Source organism: Eubalaena glacialis, chromosome 10 (genome assembly GCF_028564815.1).
Source record: "Eubalaena glacialis isolate mEubGla1 chromosome 10, mEubGla1.1.hap2.+ XY, whole genome shotgun sequence".
NCBI lineage: Eukaryota > Metazoa > Chordata > Mammalia > Artiodactyla > Balaenidae > Eubalaena > Eubalaena glacialis.
In genome coordinates, this window is record NC_083725.1 from 79,449,970 (window position 1) to 79,473,660 (window position 23,691).

General features: G+C 38.7%; 1 protein-coding gene across 2 annotated transcripts in view; it reads left to right on the forward strand.

The window, feature by feature from the left end:
• Nucleotides 1-23,691, forward strand: part of SPON1 (spondin 1) — a 273,050-nt gene that overhangs the window by 113,911 nt on the left and 135,448 nt on the right. For both annotated transcript variants that reach the window (XR_009702213.1, XM_061201480.1), the window contains exons 4-5: nt 229-302; nt 5,200-5,322. Coding sequence is in view for 1 of the 2 variants with exons in the window: in XM_061201480.1 (XP_061057463.1) it covers nt 229-302; nt 5,200-5,322 (197 nt within the window). In the remaining variant the exon portion in view is untranslated. The remainder of the gene's footprint in view (nt 1-228; nt 303-5,199; nt 5,323-23,691) is intronic.

A 23,691-nucleotide genomic window follows, 5' to 3' on the forward strand; every position in this document is an offset into this window, starting at 1 on the left:
GTGTTGGGTGTCCGTTTCTGTGTGAGGGCCCTCTCCAGATGCAGCAAGCGGGGGCCACTCTTCGCGGGGTAGATATTATTCTTAATGCCAGTTTTCCAATGAAGAAACTGAGGCACAGAGTGTTGGGGGCACTCACCCAAAGCCACACAACTGTAGGTGGACAAGCAGGGATCTGACGTCCCCAGACTTGCCCTCCTCACCATGTGCTTGTGTCCTCTTTCCCCACAGGGCTAGCATCGTACAGAAACGCATCATTTATTTTCAAGATGAGGGCTCTCTGACCAAGAAACTTTGTGAACAAGGTAAGGATTTGTGGACGTGTGGGTGAGAGAGGGCTAGATAAATGGAAGGTGGCTCATTCAGTCCAAGCATTCAGCTGCAGGAATTAAGGCAGTTGGGCTTTCTGTGTTCCTCTGGGTTCTGCTTCCTCACGTAGCTCCGATTTTTAATCTGGCTGTGTGCTGTGGATAATTGGATCTGCCTTAAACTCTAACTACTCAGCTTGATTCCCTGGGTAGGAGATATGTACCTTATATTGGTGTCGTCGTCTCCTTATTTTTGTGAAACAGTGATTATTCTGAAGAGGTTCCTTGGAATAATTCACAGGACTTAATTAAGGAACGCACAATTGTGTACCTTTAAAAAGTCCTTTAACAGTTGTCTGGAGTAATCACTAGCAGGAACTTGTGGGGCACCCAGGCAGGAAGGGGGGGATTTTCTCTAGGGAAACGGGGATGTCAAGGGGGCATTGACGTTGTGATCTCACCTCGTTCAAGGATCTGGTCCTTGGATGTGCAGTCTCATCAACTCCCTCTCCTTGAAGGTGTTCTAACAAAGCTTATAGGGACCAAGGAGACTGAGGAGGTTGGAGCGGAGTCCTGGATTCAGATCCAGCTGACTTTCAAATCCTGCCTCTGCCCTTCCTCGTCATGCAACTTAATGTATGTAAAGTAGTACCGTGCCTCCTTGGTACATAGTAAATATATATATTGATATATATATTGATATGTACACATACATATATACACGCATACATATGCATACATATACACACATGTATATACACATACATACATATATACACATACATATATATATTATATATGTGTGTATGTGTTAGCTACTGTTATCTACATTCCAAAGCTTATCTATTAATCCACCATGAAAAATTAAAGTTTGAAACATCCAAATGTGTTTAGAAGTCATTAGAGAACTAAATAAACATGGAAAATGTTCTGAAATTATACATCTTCACTCTTTCATTTCTATTAATTTGTGCAGACTTTTTGTTTACATTTAGAACAATTTGTGTTTTCAGAAGAAATCATTCTATTTCTAGCAAATTGTAAGCTACTAAGAAAAAGAAAAGTTGATAAAGGTCTTCTGGGAAAATAATAATAATAGCTAATTTTTTTTTAGTGCCTGCTACATGCCAGGCACCATTCTAAGCACTTCACATGCCTTAACCATGTAATCTGCATAACAATCCTATATGGAAAAGACTATTATATCATGCCTATTTTATAAATGAGAAGCCTGAGACATGAAAAGTTTAAAGAGCTCACTCAACATGATACAGCTAGTGGGGGAGGTCAGAGTTTGGACCTAGGAGCCATTGCCCTAACCACTGCCTTTCTATCAAAGTGACTACCTCCCAATTCAGTAGCTTGGATTGTTACTTTGGGTAGATCAAAGCATAGGTCTCCCTATAGATGAGCTGGAGCAGAAACTAGGTCCTATGTGGAGGACTGCTTGGAGAGCATGGAAAGAGCTAAAGGGGAGAGAGTTGGCTGCCCTGCATTAGGGTCATGCCTGTCAAAGGCGCCAGAGAGCTGCAACCTGTGGGCCAGCGCCCTGAGCAGTTTCCAGGTGGGCAACACCATGCATGGCTGTTGAGGCTTTCCCGTATTTCATAGTCCACAGATTCACTTAGCCTTTCCCCAGACCCAGAACGTCTCAACTCTTGAGGCTCTTGGTTCCTAATGGACAATCCCATCCCTGCCCAGCCTCCATGAGATGACATCCAGGTCCAATGGGTTAGAGTTGTGGCTATTCTAGCTCACCTCTTGGTTGGCTAATCATGGCCACTGTGGTGAGGTTTTGTTAGTTTGACTGTCAGAGGACAGCCTTATTTCCCAGATTTGAGGGTTCCTAGAAAACACTTCACTGTCAGCCCCATGTACTGACAGCAACCATCAACTAAATTGCACTTTCCAAAGCCTCAGTCCTGATGTTGTGAAAGCCTTGTCTAAGCTATGAATATGCTAACATTCTGCAGATACAGTGTCAATAAAGTGACCTTGCAAATCTCTATTGGTTACCACTTCTGAAGCAGAGATCCTATCAAAATGACTAAGCACGAATCTGTATAAGAAGACCTCTTTGCAACAGCAACTTTGTGGACAAAAAAAGACCCGGCAGGACCTGGGCTATAGGATCATTAGGTGCTGTTGTATATGATCCCTGGAGACAGCAGACCCATGAGGAAATCCATCAGTTAGCAAAGCAGATCTTGTACAGAAAGTCTTTAAGATATAAGCATAGAGCAAAGGGATTTTTCTTAAGTGTGTATGCCCACTTGATTATCTCCAGCTCTTTCATTAAGGTATTCACACTCTTTGTTAAGTCAAATCAAATCTATCAAGGAAAGAAAGAGAGAAACTAGTGTCTATTATTTTTTTCCCCAGTTGAAGCTATTTATCCATAGGGGAAAATTAAGAATTGCACAGATTAAAAGCAATGGCAATCGTTATTTTTTTAAAAGAAACATAAAACATTAAGCTACTTACAATTAAAAACAGAGAAACATAAAATATTCCAAAAGGTGACCTATAATAAACAAATGCACACATATACTCACTTTAATACCATGTCATAGACAATTAAGGGAGAGAGACAAAGAGAGGAAAAGATGAAGGGAAAAGCAGAGATGAGAGGAAAATGTGGGCAGAGAAGGGATCATGAGAAAAAGAAGACAAGGGAAGAGGAGCAAAGAATAAAGGATGACAGTAGAAAAGAAAGCTGATGGATTAAGAGTAGAAATGAGGGGGGAGGGGACAGCTTGGGAGATGCTGCAGGGCCTGCAATTACCTGTATTGGGCAAGCCCTGCACCGTTAGGAGAAGAGGGGTAAGTTAACACTTGTTATCACTGCCCTTTGAAAACCTGATTCATTTTCAGTGGGCTTTTCCTCAGTAGGAAACAGTATGTCTGTTTTTATTTTCAAACTTAGAAATTTATTTTTTAAATGGAAGCTTATTTTCCTTTGGAATTCCAAAAGGTTTATTATAAGTGCATTCCCTTGAACCCCTGGATGCATCTTTAAGTTCACTACTTATATTTGAGAGCCCTTTTGATAAGGTAAAGCTACCAGTTTGCCTTATTTTGGTTTTTTGAGAGATTATTGCTGCCTCATTTAACAGCGCCTAGTAGTTACAATTGAAACCCCAGCATGTATCTCTTAGCTCTGAATTCCTTTTTCGAAACTAATTTAGTTTTTTTTAACAACATAGGTGATCATAATGGAAATGTGAAAAGGAAGAACCTTCAGGAGTTACTCATATACGCTACCTTTCCTGAAATATAGTCAATAGTGCTTGTCCCTTAAGTATCAAAGTGGCTCACACAGGAATCAGATCTGGACTTCGTGTACATAAGGCAGTGGGAAGATTTCTCCTAACACAAACAATGCTCTAGCCTCTTCCTAGTGTACAAAAAGTAGCCAAACAATGATTTCTATTTGGGGGGGTTTCAGATCTCTTCTTCAGAGATTCTGGAGTTATGTAGGGAGGTAATTTTTTAAATGTACCATTCTTCATTTGAAAAAGCAAAAAGAGAAACACACACCAATTTCTCTCGTTGGTGTTTATGCAGACCTATCCAGCAGAAGGTCTTTCCTGCTGTGATATAGTGTAGAGGTTAAGAGCATGGGCTGTGGACTCAAAAAGACCTGAGCTCCAGTTCTGCCTACACCACTTACTAACCCTGTGGCCTTGGGCTGGTCACCTAATCTGCCTCAGTTTCATGATCTATAAAATGGGGTTAACCAAAGTCCTGACCTCCGAGGTTTGTCAGGATCAAATGAGACAATATATGGAAAGGGATCGGCATGTATGAGGACTCTATACAATATAGTTATTATTACAATATCCCATACTTTGGTCTCCATCCTCGAACCCAGAATTCGCATCTTCCACCCATCACTGGTTTTGCATATTCAAACCAAATGAACCCAGTGAATTCCATAAGGAAGACTTGTAAAATGCTCTTCCTAACACTCAAAAAGATTTTTATACTCTTTGTTGCTGCTCTTTATATAATAGTTAAGAATAAATGTCCAACTTGCAAAAAGAGAGAGAACATTTATGTTAATACCTCCAGAGGAAACAAAGAAAAAGCAATTGAAGCAAGTTGCATCTGTAGACATTGTTTCATCTTGCAGGAAGCAGAACAGACCAAAAGCAACAATGCACAGTTAGGGATGTGGGCTTGACAGTCGGAAATACTGAATTTATTCATGTAATCTTTCTCCACTTATCAGCTATTCGCAGTTAAAAGTGGGGGCGGATTGGGATTCTTGAGTTTTTCCCGGCTGCTTCTATGCTCAGAAGTAAACCTGAATTTATGGACATATTCCCAAACCCCCAACCCTCCCAGTAAACTCTCTGAAAGCTTGATAAGAAGTGACGTGACTATACATGCATATCTTTTTAGAAATAATTTTCAGCAGTTCTTTACGTCCCTCTGCTTGTTCTCATTGCTCTCCTTCAAAGCTTTTTCTGGTCCTGGCAATTTGGCCCCAGAGAATATTCCTTAGAGAAAACACACACAGGCATATTCCTCTTAAAATTTGGTGGAGAAATCCTGTTGTGCGAGGGGTGGGGAAGGAGATTCGGGCCCAGAAAATATATATCAAGATGGGCCCCCATCCCAAATATTCTGCCTTATTGGTCCCATAGGTCTCCTCACATTATTAGAGCAAAAGTTCTGATGTTTTTTTAATTTGCAAAATATATAGTTATCACCCTTAGAGGTATATAAAATCCTTTATAGCTGGACCTGGTTCTGAGTTATTAATCGGTGAAAACTGTACCTCATCTTCTTTTCCCAAGCCTTCAAGACAGAACGAGACCGAGATGGTGCTGTCCTATAAATGACTTACCGCTGCTTCCTAACTTGGTGACTTTCCTGACTCTTTCAGACTCCACATTTGACGGGGTGACTGACAAACCAATCCTAGACTGCTGCGCCTGTGGAACTGCCAAGTACAGGCTCACATTTTATGGGAACTGGTCTGAGAAGACACACCCAAAGGATTACCCTCGTGAGTAGAACAGCTTCCTTATGGGTTGGGGGAGAATGTATTACAAAGTTCTGGTTGTGGGATATACTAGCTTCTCCTTCTTACCAATGCATTCATGAAACACATTCCAAGAAAGTGAATTCATCGAGACAGGCAGATATAATAGTCGTATGCTTTCAGCATCTTTGCAGAGCATTGTTCTAAGTGTTTTCTTATCTGTGATTTTAAAAAATATTCCTGAGGTCATGCTGCTTATCTTCAGGTCAGATATTTGGTAACCTCAGTCCTCCTGAAGTGGCTCTGTCCATACAACCAGCCTATTTGTGCTGGAAAGAACTGGCAAAAGGGACCACCTGCTCTTGACTGCACAGGCCAAGGTCAACAAATACTCAACATCCTCAACCATAGCGTGTATTGGTAGTATATCAGATACCACCTTAGAATCCTCATTACACCATGCTCCAGGTAGCCAATACGAATCCATGAGAGTTGTCAGGCAACCCCAAACTTGCTGTTTTAGAGTAAATCCTTAATCAGGACCCTACCAACTCCCTTTTATCAAACAGTTGTCTCATCAAATGCCTAGCATGTGTCAGACACTGTGCTAAACACTGGGGATATAATAGTGAATAAAAAAGACACAACCCATGTTCTCATGCAACTCAGAGATTAATGGGGAGATGGACACTAATTAAATAATCACACAAATGATATGAAAATTATAACTATGAATAGTGAGCTTACTGAGTGGCAAGCATTTTTACATATGTTGTCATTTCATCCTCAAAATAACCTTTTGTGGGCTTTTGTGAATGAGCTCACTGGAGATCACAGAGACATCATGATCTGCCCCTAGTCAAATGTAAGTACAGTCGTCCCTTGGCATTCGAGGGGGATTGGTTCCAGGACTCCTACAGATACCAAAATCCATGGATGCTCAATCCCTTATATGTGAAATGACGTAGTATTTGCATAAACCATAGGCAGATCCTCCTGTATACTTTGTCATCTCTAGATTATTTATAATACCTAGTACCATGTAAATAGTTGTAAATACAATGTAAATGCTAGGTCAGTAGTTATTGTGTGGAAAATTCAAGTTTTGTTTTTTGAGACTTTATGGAATTTTTTTTTCAAATATTTATGACCCATTGTTGGTTGAATCTGCGGATGCAGAACCCTCATGGCTAATGGTAGTGGATCCAAGATGCAGAAGGGGTTTGTCAGGTTCCTTGTCCTGCCTTTCGTTTGGATTGCCTTTGAGACCCAGTGTAGCCCATTCTTTCTAACTGTGGGTGGCAGGATGTCCACGTGTGGCACTGAGCATGTTTTGGTTCACTGTGTGTTTTCGTCTTGTTCACTTCACTTTGGAGTCGCCACAGCTGGGAAAGAACAGGGAGGCTGGAGAAAGAAACTAAAAAGAGGGATTTGGGTCGGCCCCAAAGGGAGTGGGGGCAAAGGGTACGTGGTTGGGACTTAAGAAGACCCAGTCTAGACCATAACCTCCATGGTCCCCAAACAGCCCACCCAGAGGGGACTCCATTTCTTGGCAGATCAAGAACCTTATTGTTTAATTTTAGCCACATGTAATCGAGGCTGGAGATCTTAGAAGCCTCGTGCTAGTTCATTCTTCTGACTCTGGGATTCAGCTTGATCTGCTTCAGCTGATGTGGGAGACCTGTGTGAACAAACTTGGACTCCCTGCCTGGAGGGGAAAAAACCACTTGGAACAAGCATGATGGGAAAAATGTCCTCTAGTGCCTCACATCCACTAACCCAGAGGAAATAAAATGTTAGGGGCCCATTACTCATCTTCTGTAATCCTAAGGCGTTTCTTGCTCTTTTCTGTTCTGACACTGTTATTTCCCAGAATTTTTTTTTAAGGGTACAGACCATTGTTTCTGGGTCTTTGGGCCAAATCAAGTACAAACCTATACAGAATTTCTGCGGAGTTGTTGGGAGTTTCTTAATATGTATAGCAGACATGTGTTTCAAGTCCCCCAGAATTGTTTCATTGTCAGATGTCAGAGTGTGTCCTAATTTTTGGTTGGAAAAAATTTGGCCACTATGTTCAGAAGAGCATTTATCACATCATACTGTAATTATTTCTTCAGGAGCCTTTCTTCTCCACCAGACTGAGAAGTCCTCCAGGACAAAAGCCACGGCATGCTCTTCTTTCATTCTTAGTGCCTGCAAGTACCTGGGGCCTCCCCAAGTACTGGGTACTGATTGTTGGACTCAGAGTGGCATTCACCATGACCCGGGAGGCAGATTTTTAGCCCACATTAGTCATGATGGTCAGTATCGAGCAGGGACAGGCCTGGACTTTCCCTGGATGGAAAGGGATGGACTTGGACACTAGGGGCACTGGAGGCAATTGGAAGGGCACAAGAAGGTGCCCTTCAAGGTCTAATCAGGACCGTGAGAATTCAATATTCACAAAAGTGATTTCTGCCAATCTTAGGTAATAGACGACTTTCATTTTACCCCTCCAGGGATGATTCTGTCTTGATAACCAACCCTGGCCATTTAGCCCAATTAAGTCATGACACTTCTCAACAGTAGTGCAAGCTGATACATGACAGGTCCTCCTCTTATTAATTACTCATCCCAAATTCCACTTTCTCTGCAAGCATCTCAGAGCAGGGCCCTTTTTAATGGGCTTAAAAATTATTGAGAACTCCAATATACTTTTGTTAATATGGATTGTGTCTCTCAATATTTCACCATCTCAAAAATTCAAACAGAAATTTTAAAATATCACTTATTAATTAACTTTAAAAGTAACATATAATGAATTAGCAATGATTAAATTATTACATGTTAACATATTTTATGAAAATAACTATATTGTCCAAACGAAAGAAATTTAGTAAAAAGGGCATCATTGTTTTACATTTTTGCAAATCTCTTTAATGCCTGGTTTAATGGAAGACACCTGGATCCTCATATTTGCCTCTGCATTTAACCTGTTATGGCATATTTTTTTTTTTGGTTTAAGTATATGAGAAAATTCTCTCACACAGATATGTAATTGGAAACGGGAAGAATATTTAAATAACCTTTTCAGATAATTACAGATAATCTTCTTTGATGCTACACCAAAACTCTGCAAATGGTAGTTTCTTAAAGGAGAATTACAATATAGAATGTGAAACCGTATCAATGAACTTATACTCTGTTACATTAAAATGCGTTGCTTTCCGCTTGCACTTTGAATGCATCTTTCACAAATGAATGATTTTATAACATCATCTATCGGTCATTTGGAAAATATTGGTTTACTGAGTTATGCAGATAATCCAGATATTGAGACATTTCATTATGCAACATCAAAAATCATATTCGTTAAGATCACTTCCAGTCTCATCTGTAAAGTGTTTAAGTATTGAAAAGCTATCAAATTCATGGTGGTGGATACAAGTTTCCCAAGATCCCAAGTTTTGCTTGAAAGCTCAAATTTTGGAGATGCAGCGTCCCGCGCGGCTGTTTTGCACTAGGAGGGCCAGAGGCAAGGCCTCTGCTCTGGGCCCCCTATGAGCAAGGAAAATTAGACGAAGCACAAAGGAAAAGAAGAAAAAAAAAAAGATCTCCATCTCCACATCAAGACCCAGCTTCACTCAACGACCAGCAAGCTACAGTGCTGGACACCCTATGCCAAACAACTAGCAAGACAGGAACACAGCCCCATCCATTAACAGAGAGGCTGCCTAAAATCATAATAAGGCCACAGAAACCCCAAAACACACCACCAGACGTGGACGAACCCACCAGAAAGACAACATCCAGCCTCATCCACCAGAACACAGGCACTAGTTCCCTCCACCAGGAAACCTACACAACCCACTGAACCAACCTTAGCCACTGGGGACAGATACCAAAAACAACGGGAACTACGAACCTGCAGCCTGTGAAAAGGAGACCCCAAACACAGTAAGATAAGCAAAATGAGAAGACAGAAAAACACACAGCAGATGAAGGAGCAGGGCCAAAACACACCAGACCTAACAAATGAAGAGGAAATAGGTAGTCTACCTGAAAAAGAATTCAGAATAATGATAGTAAGGATGATCCAAAATCTTGGAAATAGAATAGACAAAATGCAAGAAACATTTAACAAGGACGTAGAAGAACTAAAGAGGAACCAAGAAACGATGACAAGCACAATAAATGAAATTAAAAATACTCTAGATGGGATCAATAGCAGAATAACTGAGGCAGAAGAACGGATAAGTGACCTGGAAGATAAAATGGTGGAAATAACTACTGCAGACCAGAATAAAGAAAAAAGAATGAAAAGAACTGAGGACAGTCTCAGAGACCTCTGGGACAACATTAAACGCCCCAACATTCGAATTATAGGGGTCCCAGAAGAAGAAGAGAAAAAGAAAGGGACTGAGAAAATATTTGAAGAGATTATAGTTGAAAACTTCCCTAATATGGGAAAGGAAATAGTTAATCAAGTCCTGGAAGCACAGAGAGTCCCATACAGGATAAATCCAAGGAGAAACACACCAAGACACATATTAATCAAACTATCAAAAATTAAATATAAAGAAAACATATTAAAAGCAGCAAGGGAAAAACAACAGATAACACACAAGGGCATCCCCATAAGGTTAACAGCTGATCTTTCAGCAGAAACGCTGCAAGCCAGAAGGGAGTGGCAGGATATACTTAAAGTGATGAAGGAGAAAAACCTACAACCAAGATTACTCTACCCAGCAAGGATCTCATTCAGATTTGATGGAGAAATTAAAACCTTTACAGACAAGCAAAAGCTGAGAGAGTTCAGCACTACCAAACCAGCTTTACAACAAATGCTAAAGGAACTTCTCTAGGCAAGAAACACAAGAGAAGGAAAACACCTACAATAACAAACCCAAAACATTTAAGAAAATGGGAATAGGAACATATATATCGATAATTACCTTAAATGTAAATGGATTAAATGCTCCCACCAAAAGACACAGACTGGCTGAATGGATACAAAAACAAGACCCATATATATGCTGTCTACAAGAGACCCACTTCAGACCTAGAGACACATACAGACTGAAAGTGAGGGGATGGAAAAAGATATTCCATGCAAATGGAAACCAAAAGAAAGCTGGAGTAGCAATTCTCATATCAGACAAAATAGACTTTAAAATAAAGACAATTACAAGAGACAGAGACGGACACTATATAATGATCAAGGGATCGATCCAAGAGGAAGGTATAACAATTGTAAATATTTATGCACCCAACATAGGAGCACCTCAATACATAAGGCAAATACTAACAGCCATAAAAGGGGAAATCGACAGCAACACAATCATAGTAGGGGACTTTAACACCCCACTTTCACCAATGGACAGATCATCCAAAATGAAAATAAATAAGGAAACACAAGCTTTAAATGATACATTAAACAAGATGGACTTAATTGATATTTATAGGACATTCCACCCAAAAACAACAGAATACACATTTTTCTCAAGTGCTCATGGAACATTCTCCAGGATAGATCATATCTTGGGTCACAAATCAAGCCTTGGTAAATTTAAAAAAATTGAAATCGTATCAAGTATCTTTTCCGACCACAACGCTATGAGACTAGATATCAATTACAGGAAAAGATCTGTAAAAAATACAAACACATGGAGGCTACACAATACACTACTTAATAACGAAGTGATCACTGAAGAAATCAAAGGGGAAATCAAAAAATACCTAGAAACAAATGACAATGGAGACACGACGATCCAAAACCTATGGGATGCAGCAAAAGCAGTTCTAAGAGGGAAGTTTATAGCAATACAAGCCTACATCAAGAAACAGGAAACATCTCGAATAAACAACCTAACCTTGCACCTAAAGCAATTAGAGAAAGAAGAACAAAAAAACCCCAAAGCTAGCAGAAGGAAAGAAATCATAAAGATCAGATCAGAAATAAATGAAAAAGAAATGAAGGAAACAATAGCAAAAATCAATGAAACTAAAAGCTGGTTCTTTGCGAAGATAAACAAAATTGATAAACCATTAGCCAGACTCATCAAGAGAAAAAGGGAGAAGACTCAAATCAATAGAATTAGAAATGAAAAAGGAGAAGTAACCACTGACACTGCAGAAATACAAACGATCATGAGAGATTACTACAAGCAACTCTATGCCAATAAAATGGACAACCTGGAAGAAATGGACAGATTCTTAGAAATGCACAACCTGCCGAGACTGAACCAGGAAGAAATAGAAAATATGAACAGACCAATCACAAGCACTGAAATTGAAACTGTGATTAAAAATCTTCCAACACACAAAAGCCCAGGACCAGATGGCTTCACAGGCGAATTCTATCAAACATTTAGAGAAGAGCTAACACCTATCCTTCTCAAACTCTTCCAAAATATTGCAGAGGGAGGAACACTCCCCAACTCATTCTACGAGGCCACCATCACCCTGATACCAAAACCAGGCAAAGATGTCACAAAGAAAGAAAACTACAGGCCAATATCACTGATGAACATAGATGCAAAAATCCTCAACAAAATACTAGCAAACAGAATCCAGCAGCACATTAAAAGGATCATACACCATGATCAAGTGGGGTTTATTCCAGGAATGCAAGGATTCTTCAATATACGCAAATCAATCAACGTGATACATCATATTAACAAATTGAAGGAGAAAAACCATATGATCATCTCAATAGATGCAGAGAAAGCTTTCGACAAAATTCAACACCCATTTATGATAAAAGTCCTGCAGAAAGTAGGCATAGAGGGAACTTTCCTCAACATAATAAAGGCCGTATATGACAAACCCACAGCCAACATTGTCCTCAATGGTGAAAAACTGAAACCATTTCCACTAAGATCAGGAAAAAGACAAGGTTGCCCACTCTCACCACTATTATTCAACATAGTTTTGGAAGTGTTAGCCACAGCAATCAGAGACGAAAAAGAAATAAAAGGAATCCAAATCGGAAAAGAAGAAGTAAAGCTAGCTGTCACTGTTTGCAGATGACATGATACTATACATAGAGAATCCAAAAGATGCTACCAGAAAACTACTAGAGCTAATCAATGAATTTGGTAAAGTAGCAGGATACAAAATTAATGCACAGAAATCTCTTGCATTCCTGTATACTAATGATGAAAAATCTGAAAGTGAAATTAAGAAAACACTCCCGTTTACCATTGCAACAAAAAGAATAAAATACCTAGGAATAAACCTACCTAAGGAGACAAAAGACCTGTATGCAGAAAATTATAGGACACTGATGAAAGAAATTAAAGATGATACAAATAGATGGAGAGATATACCATGTTCTTGGATTGGAAGAATCAACATTGTGAAAATGACTCTGCTACCCAAAGCAATCTACAGATTCAATGCAGTCCCTATCAAACTACCACTGGCATTTTTCACAGAACTAGAACAAAAAATTTCACAATTTGTATGGAAACACAAAAGACCCCGAATAGCCAAAGCAATCTTGAGAACGAAAAATGGAGCTGGAGGAATCAGGCTCCCTGACTTCAGACTATATTACAAAGCTACAGTAATCAAAACAGTTTGGTACTGGCACAAAAACAGAAATATAGATCAATGGAACAGGATAGAAAGCCCAGAGATAAGCCCACGCACATATGGTCACCTTATCTTTGATAAAGGAGGCAAGCATATACAGTGGAGAAAAGACAGCCTCTTCAATAAGTGGTGCTGGGAAAATTGGACAGGTACATGTAAAAGTATGAAATTAGAACACTCCCTAACACCATACACAAAAATAAACTCAAAATGGATTAAAGACCTAAGTGTAAGGCCAGACACTATCAAACTCTTAGAGGAAAACATAGGCAGAACACTGTATGACATAAGTCACAGCAAGATCCTTTTTGACCCAGGTCCTAGAGAAATGGAAATAAAAACACAAATAAACAAATGGGACCTAATGAAACTTAAAAGCTTTTGCACAGCAAAGGAAACCATAAACAAGACCAAAAGACAACCCTCAGAATGGGAGAAAATATTTGCAAATGAAGCAACGGACAAAGGATTAATCTCCAAGATTTACAAGCAGCTCATGCAGCTCAATAACAAAAAAACAAACAACCCAATCCAAAAATGAGCAGAAGACCTAAATAGACATTTCTCCAAAGAAGAGATACAGATTGCCAACAGACACATGAAAGAATGCTCAACATCATTAATCATTAGAGAAATGCAAATCAAAACTACAATGAGGTATCATCTCACACCGGTCAGAATGGCCATCATCAAAAAATCTAGAAACAATAAATGCTGGAGAGGGTGTGGAGAAAAGGGAACACTCTTGCACTGTTGGTGGGAATGTAAATTGATACAGCCACTATGGAGAACAGTATGGAGGTTCCTTAAAAAACTAAAAATAGAACTACCATATGACCCAGCAATCCCACTACTGGGCATATACCCTGAGAAAACCATAATTCAGAAAGAGTCATGTACCAAAATATTCATTGCAGCTCTGTTTACAATAGCCAGGACATGGAAGCAACCTAGGTGTCCATCATCGGATGAATGGATAAAGAAGATGTGGCACATATATACAATGGAATATTACTCAGCCATAAAAAGAAATGAAATGGAGGTGTTTGTAATGAGGTGGATGGAGTTAGAGTCTGTCATACAGAGTGAAGTAAGTCAGAAAGAGAAAAACAAATACAGTATGCTAACACATATATATGGAATCTAAGGGAAAAAAAAAAAAAAAAAAAAAAAAAGTCATGAAGAACCTAGTGGCAAGATGGGAATAAAGACACAGACCTACTAGAGAATGGACTTGAGGATATGGGGAGGGGGAGGGGTGAGATGTGACAGGGTGAGAGAGTGTCATGGACATATATACACTACCAAATGTAAAATAGATAACTAGTGGGAAGCAGCCGCATAGCACAGGGAGATCAGCTCGGTGCTTTGTGACCACCTAGAGGGGTGGGATAGGGAGGGTGGGAGGGAGGGAGATGCAAGAGGGAAGAGATATGGCAACATATGTATATGTGTAACTGATTCACTTTGTTGTAAAGCAGAAGCTAGCACACCATTGTAAAGCAATTATACTTCAATAAAGATGTTTAAAAAAAAAAAAAAAAAAAAAAAGAAAGCTCAAATTTTATCATTGGCAGCAAATACCGTCAGGTGTTTTTCTTGAAGTGACAGGCTTATTTCATTTTTTAAGAAAATGTATGCCAAATTCTTAAGGCTGAATAACCATAATCTGTCATTTGTTCTTTCAAGTAAAAATGATGTTTTATGACAATGAAATTGTCCAGCTTGCACCTCAAGCAATTGCACAAGTGCTTTTCTTCAAGACAGTCCCAGTACTCAGTATATAGCAGAAGGGCTTTATGTGTATTTCCCAATTAGTCACGCAGAATAATAAAAACATGTATACTCAAAGGTAGAGAGTTAATAACATTAATAATGTTTATTGTTTCATCAAGGCCATTCTTAAGTGAAACTGACTTTTGGGGGTTTTGTTTGCAGCAAGTGCCTGGCAGTGAGGAATACATTAATGACTAATACAGTGCAAGGCCATTGCCTTGACCCGCACTGAGTGCCAGCAGTTTTACTCATGATTGCTTTTGCCCCATCAGTGTTAATGTCGACACATTACAAAAGGCAAATTTTGTCTTAGTATTATTATGAAAATAGTTTTCACCTCATAGGTCCCTCTGAAAGGGCCGGTGGTGGGGCGGGGCAGGGGGGGTGGTCCCAAGGGTCTGTAACCACACTTGAGAACCTCTGCAATAGGATAAGATAGCAGCCTAAGGGGTCTGTCCTTCAGTCATCTTTGGGAACTTGCCCTTGAGAATTCACATTGGACTCTGCACCCTGTGCTTTCAGCCGTCTCTTGTGGTGGGCCACATCTGCAGGTGGCTCTTCTCAATCATTACACAAACTGGTTTGTTCCAAATGCTGTTTCTGGGGTTCCGTCTCTTGGAAAACAAAGTACTCTCTGTATCCATGATACCCTTCTCTCTTGGAGGAACTAACTAGGCCTGAGGTAAGGAAGGCAGGAAGATGGTATAAATGACCTCTGGCATTCCCTCCGATTGTAAGGCCATAAATCACTGCTGGCCATCTGGAAATAGTGAAATCTTTTTTTTTATTATTATTCATTCAATCATTAATTCATTTATTTGCTAAGTGAAATCTTTTTAAAACACTCCTAAGTGAGTAGTATCTAGAAATCCATTTGAAGGCTGGATCATGCAAGTTTTACCTCCTAATTTTATAAGTAAAAAAAAAACAAAACCCAAGCACCAAAAAAAAAAAAACAAAAAAATTAAGGGCTCAGGTCACATAGCCAGAGAGAATTCAGAACCAAAATCAAAGCTCAGATCTTCTGTTTCCCTTTTGCCTTCCTCTGGGGACTGTCACAAGGCAGTCTTCTCTCCTCTGCAGTAAAATTAAATCTCTCATTCACAAAGCATCTTTTAATAAGGCCCTGCCATACCACCATGGTCTCAACTGCTACCAGATTCTGAATAGCTTGGCCGCACTCTACGAAGACCTGTGCTGCGGAGAGCATAACTTAAGAAATCAGAGGTCTGGATTCACTGAGCCTGAGCTGAGCTCCGGAACCCTGCAGTGTTAGGAGAAGCGCATGCCCCCCAGGGTCTGTCCTTGGTACTGCGAGTCTGTTGTGCTCCAGGAGCTTTCGTTCTTTACAGGAACATGGTGACCAGGCAGTGTTACCGCATAGGGATGTCCCAGGGGCTGGAGATAGGCCCAGTCTTCACCAGGAGATTGGGAGTTGCCTAACAGATGCTGAGTCTCTTTGCTCTCTTACTCTGAACACAGCGTCTGGGTTTTTGACAAATGCTTCTACCCCACAGAGACTCTGTAATCTCCCATGACAATGTCAACTGCATAACTCCCCCCATTTTTGATATAGCATTGATTTTAACACCATTTGACAAATACACATTGACGAAAGGGACATTTTTTTCCAGGAGCCAATTATTTTTTTCATTTGGCAATACATTGCCTAGAATATAAACATGGCCACTGGAATACTCTACAGAATCAAAGTTAGTTTTACCATGAATTCAGCCATCTTTTCCATTGGGTCACTTAATTTTTAAAAATTATTAATTCTTAAATCCAATCACATGAAAGACTACCATTCTAATACTTGGCAACTGCTTTCATTTCTTCATATATTCAACTGTGTACAGAGTTTCTATATCACATTTGAACACATCATGTCCTACTTTTTGCATTTGATTTTGTTTCCATAGTCATAATTTATTACATCAGCTTTCTCTAAACCACATATCTAACTGTTCTTTTATTGAACGTTTAGGTGATGTTAGGTCTTTTGCTAACACAGAAAGCACTGCAATAAAAAACTTCCTTCTTCAAGTCTTCCTCCATTCTTCCACCTTCCTTTGAATTATTTCCTTGAAGTAATTTCGCAAGAGTAAGACTGCTGGATCAAAGGATATGGACTTTTTTTTTGGCTCTTGAGACATTTTGCCAGATGCTTCTCCAAAACATTTGTATCAATTCACCATGTTAAAAATAATGAATAAGTACATCTGTTTCTTTCAGCCTCTTTAGCATCCAATATAACTTTTTTCATTTGGGTTTGGCCAATTCATGGTTATAAAAAAATTAATCTTATTATTTTAAATTGGCATTGGTTTAATTACTAACACACTTGAATCTTTTTTCATGTTCATTGTCCTTTGTCTTTAAAGCCACTAGGGTGTTGGCAGGAATCAAGCTTGATTTTGCTCATTTACCTCCCCAGGGCCTAGCTCATTGTCTGGCACATTGAAAGCCTCTCAATAAATAGTGTTGATGAATGAATGAATGATGAGAAGCAGTTATGAAATGAGCAAGGAAGAAAGTGGAGGGAGACGAACAATGAAAAAACACTGAAGAGGTTGGGGCAGGAGAGAGAGAGGACCTTATATGGCTGCTGAGTGGGACCACATTGGAAGGGGCAGGTAGTGTAAGGGAAGATGGGTTAGGAAGATATTGCAATGATTATGGTAGCTCCAACTAAGGCAGTGGATGTGGTGATGGAGAGAATGGATAGTTTTGAGATGCCTTTTAGAGGGAGATTCTGTCATGGATTAGATGTGGAGGAGTGAGAGAGAGAGAGAAGCATCAAAGCTGACAAGCCAGGTTTCTGGCTTAGAGATGGAGGTACTCTTTCTTCTTAAAATATTCCTCGATATTGTCTTTCTATTTTATAAATGATTGTGAAATCATTTTTATCAAGTTCTGTAAAGGATCCTGCCAGAATTTTAAGTAGGATTGCATTAAATCCTCAAATTACTTTGGGAAGAATTGTTAGCTTTATAATATTTAGCTTGCAGAGTTTCTTCCCATTTAAGAATAAGACCATTTGTGGGTTTCCTTAGTCCAGTTCCTAGAACAGTGATGAGCCACATGTGGACCACAGCCCCCTTCTCTTGATCTAACTTTAGAAACAATTAAACATTCAACAAACAATAATTCTACTTCTTCCCATCAGCACTGGGAAATCTCTTTCCAAGCTGAGTAATGGTGCCTATCAGAGTTTTCCAGCTGTGCCACCACCAGGCTGAGTCACAAACAGAGTATGTTGCCAGGAAATAGAATTTGGTACCAAGCACATGTGTCATGACACACCGTTTCAATGAAAGAAGGAGCAAAGAGAACAGATTAAATAGTTTCTTCTCCCTTTTCTCCTCCCTTCTCTCCATCTCTCTGGGAAGTCTCATGGCAACAACTCACTATTGTATGGATTGAGATCGGAGAAGGACAAATCAACAATCTGGTCTTCCCATTAAACATGCAGATTGAATACACACATTAATCACTGATCTTTCCTCAAATTCCATAAAAATAACACTAGAGGAATATATATGTATCCACAAAGACAAGAAAAGAGGAAAGAAGGCCACATCATACAAGAGATGTCGTCAGAATCTGGGAAGATGAAAGACAGATGGACAAGTGGCAGCTGCCTAGTAGAGCAGGAGAAGATGAATCCTAAGTACCTGCACAGAGGGTAGTGTAGAAGGACCGAGCCCGTTCATTGTACAGAACACAGGAACAGAACCACATGCTCGGCACGATGAATGAAAAAGCGCTCAACACAACATCATGAAAGTTTAGAATAATGGGGAGAGGGTCAACCCTAAATGCATTCAGAAAAGCGGGTAACAAAGGATCAGACCTCTTTAGAGCAACACAAATGTACACAACGATGGAATAATATTAGACTCTGAGCTCGTGGTTATAAATTCTCAGGGGAGATCTTTTGTTCAGCCCAGAGTCTAGATGGAGACAGAGAAGCCCTCTTGTCATCTCCATGTGCTAGTTCAGTTTCTTTCTGGATCACTCTTTCACTGAAAGTTTATTTTGTTTTGATAAGAGTGTGTGTAATAGGTAATTTCTGCTTTTCTGTATTTACAGATTTTTTTGTTTTGTTTTTAATAACCTCATATATGTTTACTTTAGAAAGCCTTTTATCTTCTTCCACGCCAGGTGCCAAAGGATATGTTACTTAATTTATGGCACACGAGCATCATTGGTCCATGCAAGGTCCCTCTGGCTTTGTTTTGTTTCATTCCATCTATCCCACATTTATTGTGATTACAGTCATGTTAAAATTTTTTTCTGCCATCTTATTTTATATTTTTTGAAACTACTTTCTTTCTTTCCATTGCCTGTGTTCAGTTTTCTCCTGCTGGCTTAAAAGTTATTTGACTCATTTTTTTTGTTCTTATGGTGGTTGCCTTTAATTTAAGACATATGCTTGTGTTTATTTACCTCTATTGATTTCATAAGCATTTTAATATTTATATCTTCCCTGAACAAAAAACAAGAACATTAGCCTGCTCTCATTCCTTTGGTCTCTATGATCCCTGTACCCAAATATACACTTCGTATTGATTATTTGCTAGAACTTTACTTCTGAATTGTTATGGATATTTTCTTTTCTTATTGCAGTAAGTTGATTTACTATGTTGTGTTAATTACTGCTGTACAGCAAAGTGATTCAGTTATATGTATATACATTCTTCTTTTATATTCTTTTCCGTTACGGTTTATCATAGGGTATTGAATAAAGTTCTCTGTGCTATACAGTAGGACCTTGTTGTTTATCCATTCTATATATAAAAGCTTACATCTGCTAACCCCAGCCTCCCACTCCACCCCTCCCCCAACCCCCACCCCCACCCCCTTGGCAACCACCAGTCTGTTCTCTATGTCCGCGATTCTGTTTCTGTTTCATAGATAGGTTCATTTGTGTCATATTTTAGATTCCACATATAAGTGATATCATATGGATGTTTTCTTTTTCCTTTCTTTAGTCTTTGCTTTTTTACACAACCATAAGCTTCACTGAAGTTTTGATTGCCCATGGCTTTTTAGTATTTTTCATATTGAGTACTTCTTACAAGAGTATTTCCATAGCAGGTCTTTGGAAAGGCAAACCCCCTAAGGCCTGACGTGCCTGAGAATATTTTTATCATGCTGTCACATTTAAATAGCATGTGGCTGAATATGAGACCTAGGTTCAAAAACCTTTTCTTTCATACATTGGATTCTTATATTCAGCTGTTAAGAAGCCCAATGTTAATCTGATTTTTGGTTTTTATCCAGGTGATCTACTCTTTCTGCATTTTAGTTTTTTAAATTATATCTTTGATGGTCTTAATTAATTCTTAATTTTCACCATTAATGTGACCAAGCATGGATTTTTTCTTTTTGAAAAATACTTTTATACTCTATGAGTCCTTTAAATATGACGTCTTGCCTCTTCCTTTAATTCTGGGGGATTTCTTTTCCTCCAAATATTTTCTTTCCTTTTTTCTCTCTTTCTGAGCCTCCAGCGACCAAGATGTCACTTCTACTCATCTCCATATCATCTAGGTTTTACTTTAAATATTCTCTCTCTTCATACTTTCTGCCACCTTCTGGGAGCAAGTTCCTCACTTTTCTTCGCCACATCACTCCCTTCTTCGGTACTAACCACCCTGCTTTTTATCCCCACTACTGTGCTGCTTACCTTAACTGTTGTGTGGGGGTGGTTTTTGTAACCTTCGGTTTTGAAATAATTTCAAATTGATGTAAAAGTTGGAAAGACGGTACACAGAACCCCTTATTATCTTTCACCCAGACTCTGTAATTGCCAACGGTTTACATTTGCTTTATCATTCTCTCTCCATAAATATATATACATTTTATGTTTTTCTAAACTTCTGAGAATAAGTAGAATCATGCCTGCTCCATTACCTCTAAATACTTCAGTATATATTTCCTAAGAATAAGGACATTCTCTTACAAAATTACAATACATTCATCATTAGCATTGATAAAATACTATTATCTAATCTACATACCTTGTTCAAAGTACACTAATTGTAGTGTTCTTTATGGCAGTACTATACAATATCAGTATAATGCAAGCCATAAAAATGAACCAGAAATGTAATTTAAATGTTCTAGTGCCTACCTTAAAAAAGTAGAAAGAAGCAAGTGAAATTAATCTTAATAATAAATTGTATTTAAGCCAATATAGCCAAAATATTATCATTCCTACATGTAATTAATATAAAAATTTATAATCGAGATATTTTACATTCCTCTTTTCATTCTAAAACCCAGTGTGTATTTTATAATTAGAGCACATCTCAATTCAGACTAGCCTCATTTCAATTATTCATTAGCTGCATGCGGCCAGTGGTTCCCATAGTGGAGAGCACTGCTCTGTAGCAAATGAAAAATACAAAGTCTGGTCCTGGATCCAATCCAGGATCACACACTGCATTTACCTGTCATGTCTCTTTAGCCTCCTTTAATCTGGAGCAGTTCCTTAGTCCTTCTTTTAATTTCATGACAGTGACATTTTCTGAGAGTTCTAAGCAGTTGTAGACACTCTCAGTTTGGAGTTGTCTGATGTTTCCTCGTGATTAGATTCAGGCCTTGCATCTTTGGCAGGGATACCAATAAATATTTGTTATAAATATTTGCTTAACACCCAATTTACATTTGGTTCTTTTTCTTTACTTCTTGTTCTTGCTTTCTATTACAATATACCCCCTATGTCTTTGAGGGTATGTATTGTGCTTACGTTAAATTCTTGGTCCATCTGTTGCAATTAATCTGCTTCATGTTTAGTTTGCTTTCACTTTTCCTAGTTGTACCCTTTGATATCTAGTTATTGTGGCAGATGGTCTTACATTTCTCTGATGATTTAACCATTAGGCCTGTTAGTATGTGATGAAAGGGCCAAATCCTAGGTGGTATCCCTTCAGATGTGTTTAAGGGAAAGAAAAAGGATGAGACCAGGGAAGAAAGCTCAAGCATCACATCACTGCTATCAACTCCTCCATTTGCTTCCGTTGCACTGGGTATCTTCTCCAATCAGGGATTCATCTGGACGCTCAACACAAAGCAGGAATAGGAAGAGAGGATCTCTTTAGGTTCCAATTCGCAGCTCTGTGAATCTGGAGAGGGAAGGGCTAGAGAAATGTACACCCAAGGGTGCCCGAGTTCCCTTCATCTCCTCTACCCTTTAGAAGAGGTTTCTGCTGCCCTGAGAGTATTATGACTGGGGACAGGAATAGGGCTGCATGGTGCTGCAGACATCTGGATTGCAGGACAAGTAATGGCCCTCTGTTGGCAATGTCAGAAGGGGTGAAATAGGAGAACTCTGACAGTCCTCCCAAATCCATCCCCCCACCAGTGCGTCAGAGGAAAGAAGAGGACTCCTCACTCCTCCTCCATCCATTCTTTTACTCTCGGGTCAGGTCACCTCCCACCTCTGGCTGCTTCTACCCCATCCCCACCCCCGTCAGGACAGCCTTTGAGCTCCCCTTTATTTCAATGTCTCTGTTAGTTCCGTGGATCTCTGCTTCCCTCTGTTTCTGAAGTTTCCCAGGGTTGAATTTAAAGGAATGAGGAGTGTGCGCTAATTCGCCATCTCTTCAGCAACCAGCAATAAACTTTCAGAGTTTTTTGTTTTTGTTTTGTTGTTCATTCCATTTAATTCTTGGCAGTATCTATCCTTACTGCTGTATTATGGTAAATTTACGTATGTTTTTCAGGCTCTTTATTCTATTACTTTATCATTTTGTTCTTGACTTTTTATATTCTGGTAATGGGGTATTAACACCTTGATTTTAAACTGTGTACTTATAATTTCTCTTTGATTTTTAACAGTCATTGCTTTCTGTTTGTTGCTATGTTCTTTGTGTCCTATAGACATAATATCGTAATATCATAGCTCTCATTATTAACTCTGACTTCTATCACCACATAATTAACATAATTAGCTTCCTTTAATAACATTTGCCTTAAATTAAACTGTATCTGACACCCCACCTGCTTTTCCTTCACTTTAATTTATCTTTTTAGTGTTTTTTAAATTTATTTTTTCTTATTTTTAGACTTTCTAAGCCTTTCTAAAGGTTTCCCAGTAAATTATTGCATTAATCCAACTGGAAGTGTTTTGTTTGTGGTGGGGGCAGGAGGGGTGCGGTTGGGGGGGTATTTGTTTCTCTGTTTTGTTTTGCTTCCCACATGATTGTTTAAAGTTTTAATTATTTTAGTCCTATTCAGTTTATGTTCTGCCATTCTAACTTTTTACCTCTCAGTTTTTACAATTAATTTTTTTTCTAGATTTTCTTGGTGTTATATAGACAGTACATTTGCTTGGGATTGCTTTTGTTTATTCCTTTTGGCAACAATCTTCTTCTTATTGATAATTCAATTAGCTATCAACTTAATATAAACAACAAAGATATTCTATTTTATCTATATATCCATATTTTAATAGAAAAATATCTTTTGATTCACTTTTATTGGAAACCTTTGCCATTTTTGTTTTTCTCAACTTTTTCCTCACTTGCATTCTCCATTGATTTAACTTACTACTCAACTTATTTATTTTAATTTACATTTATTTTAACAATTCTCCTAATTCCCAACTCCTATCACAAATAATTCTTCCCAATTATTGTTCTTATTTACTTTTCAATAAATTCTTACTAATTCAGGATTTCTTACTATTTTTAACAGCATCATGTTTTTCATGTCTATCTTCTAAGATCAGATTTCTTTTTGAAGTAACCTTTGAAGCCAACAATTGTTCATTAGTTGGTGATTAAACTCCTTAAGACTCAAAAATGTGTGAAAGTCTTTGCATTTGGATAACAACTTGCTTGGATAAAAACCCAAATTATACCATCATCAAAAAATCTACAAACAATAAATGCTGGAGAGGGTGTGGAGAAAAGGGAACCCTCTTGCACTGTTGGTGGGAATGTAAATTGATAACAGCCACTATGGAGAACAGTATGGAGGTTCCTTAAAAAACTACAAATAGAACTACCATACGACCCAGCAATC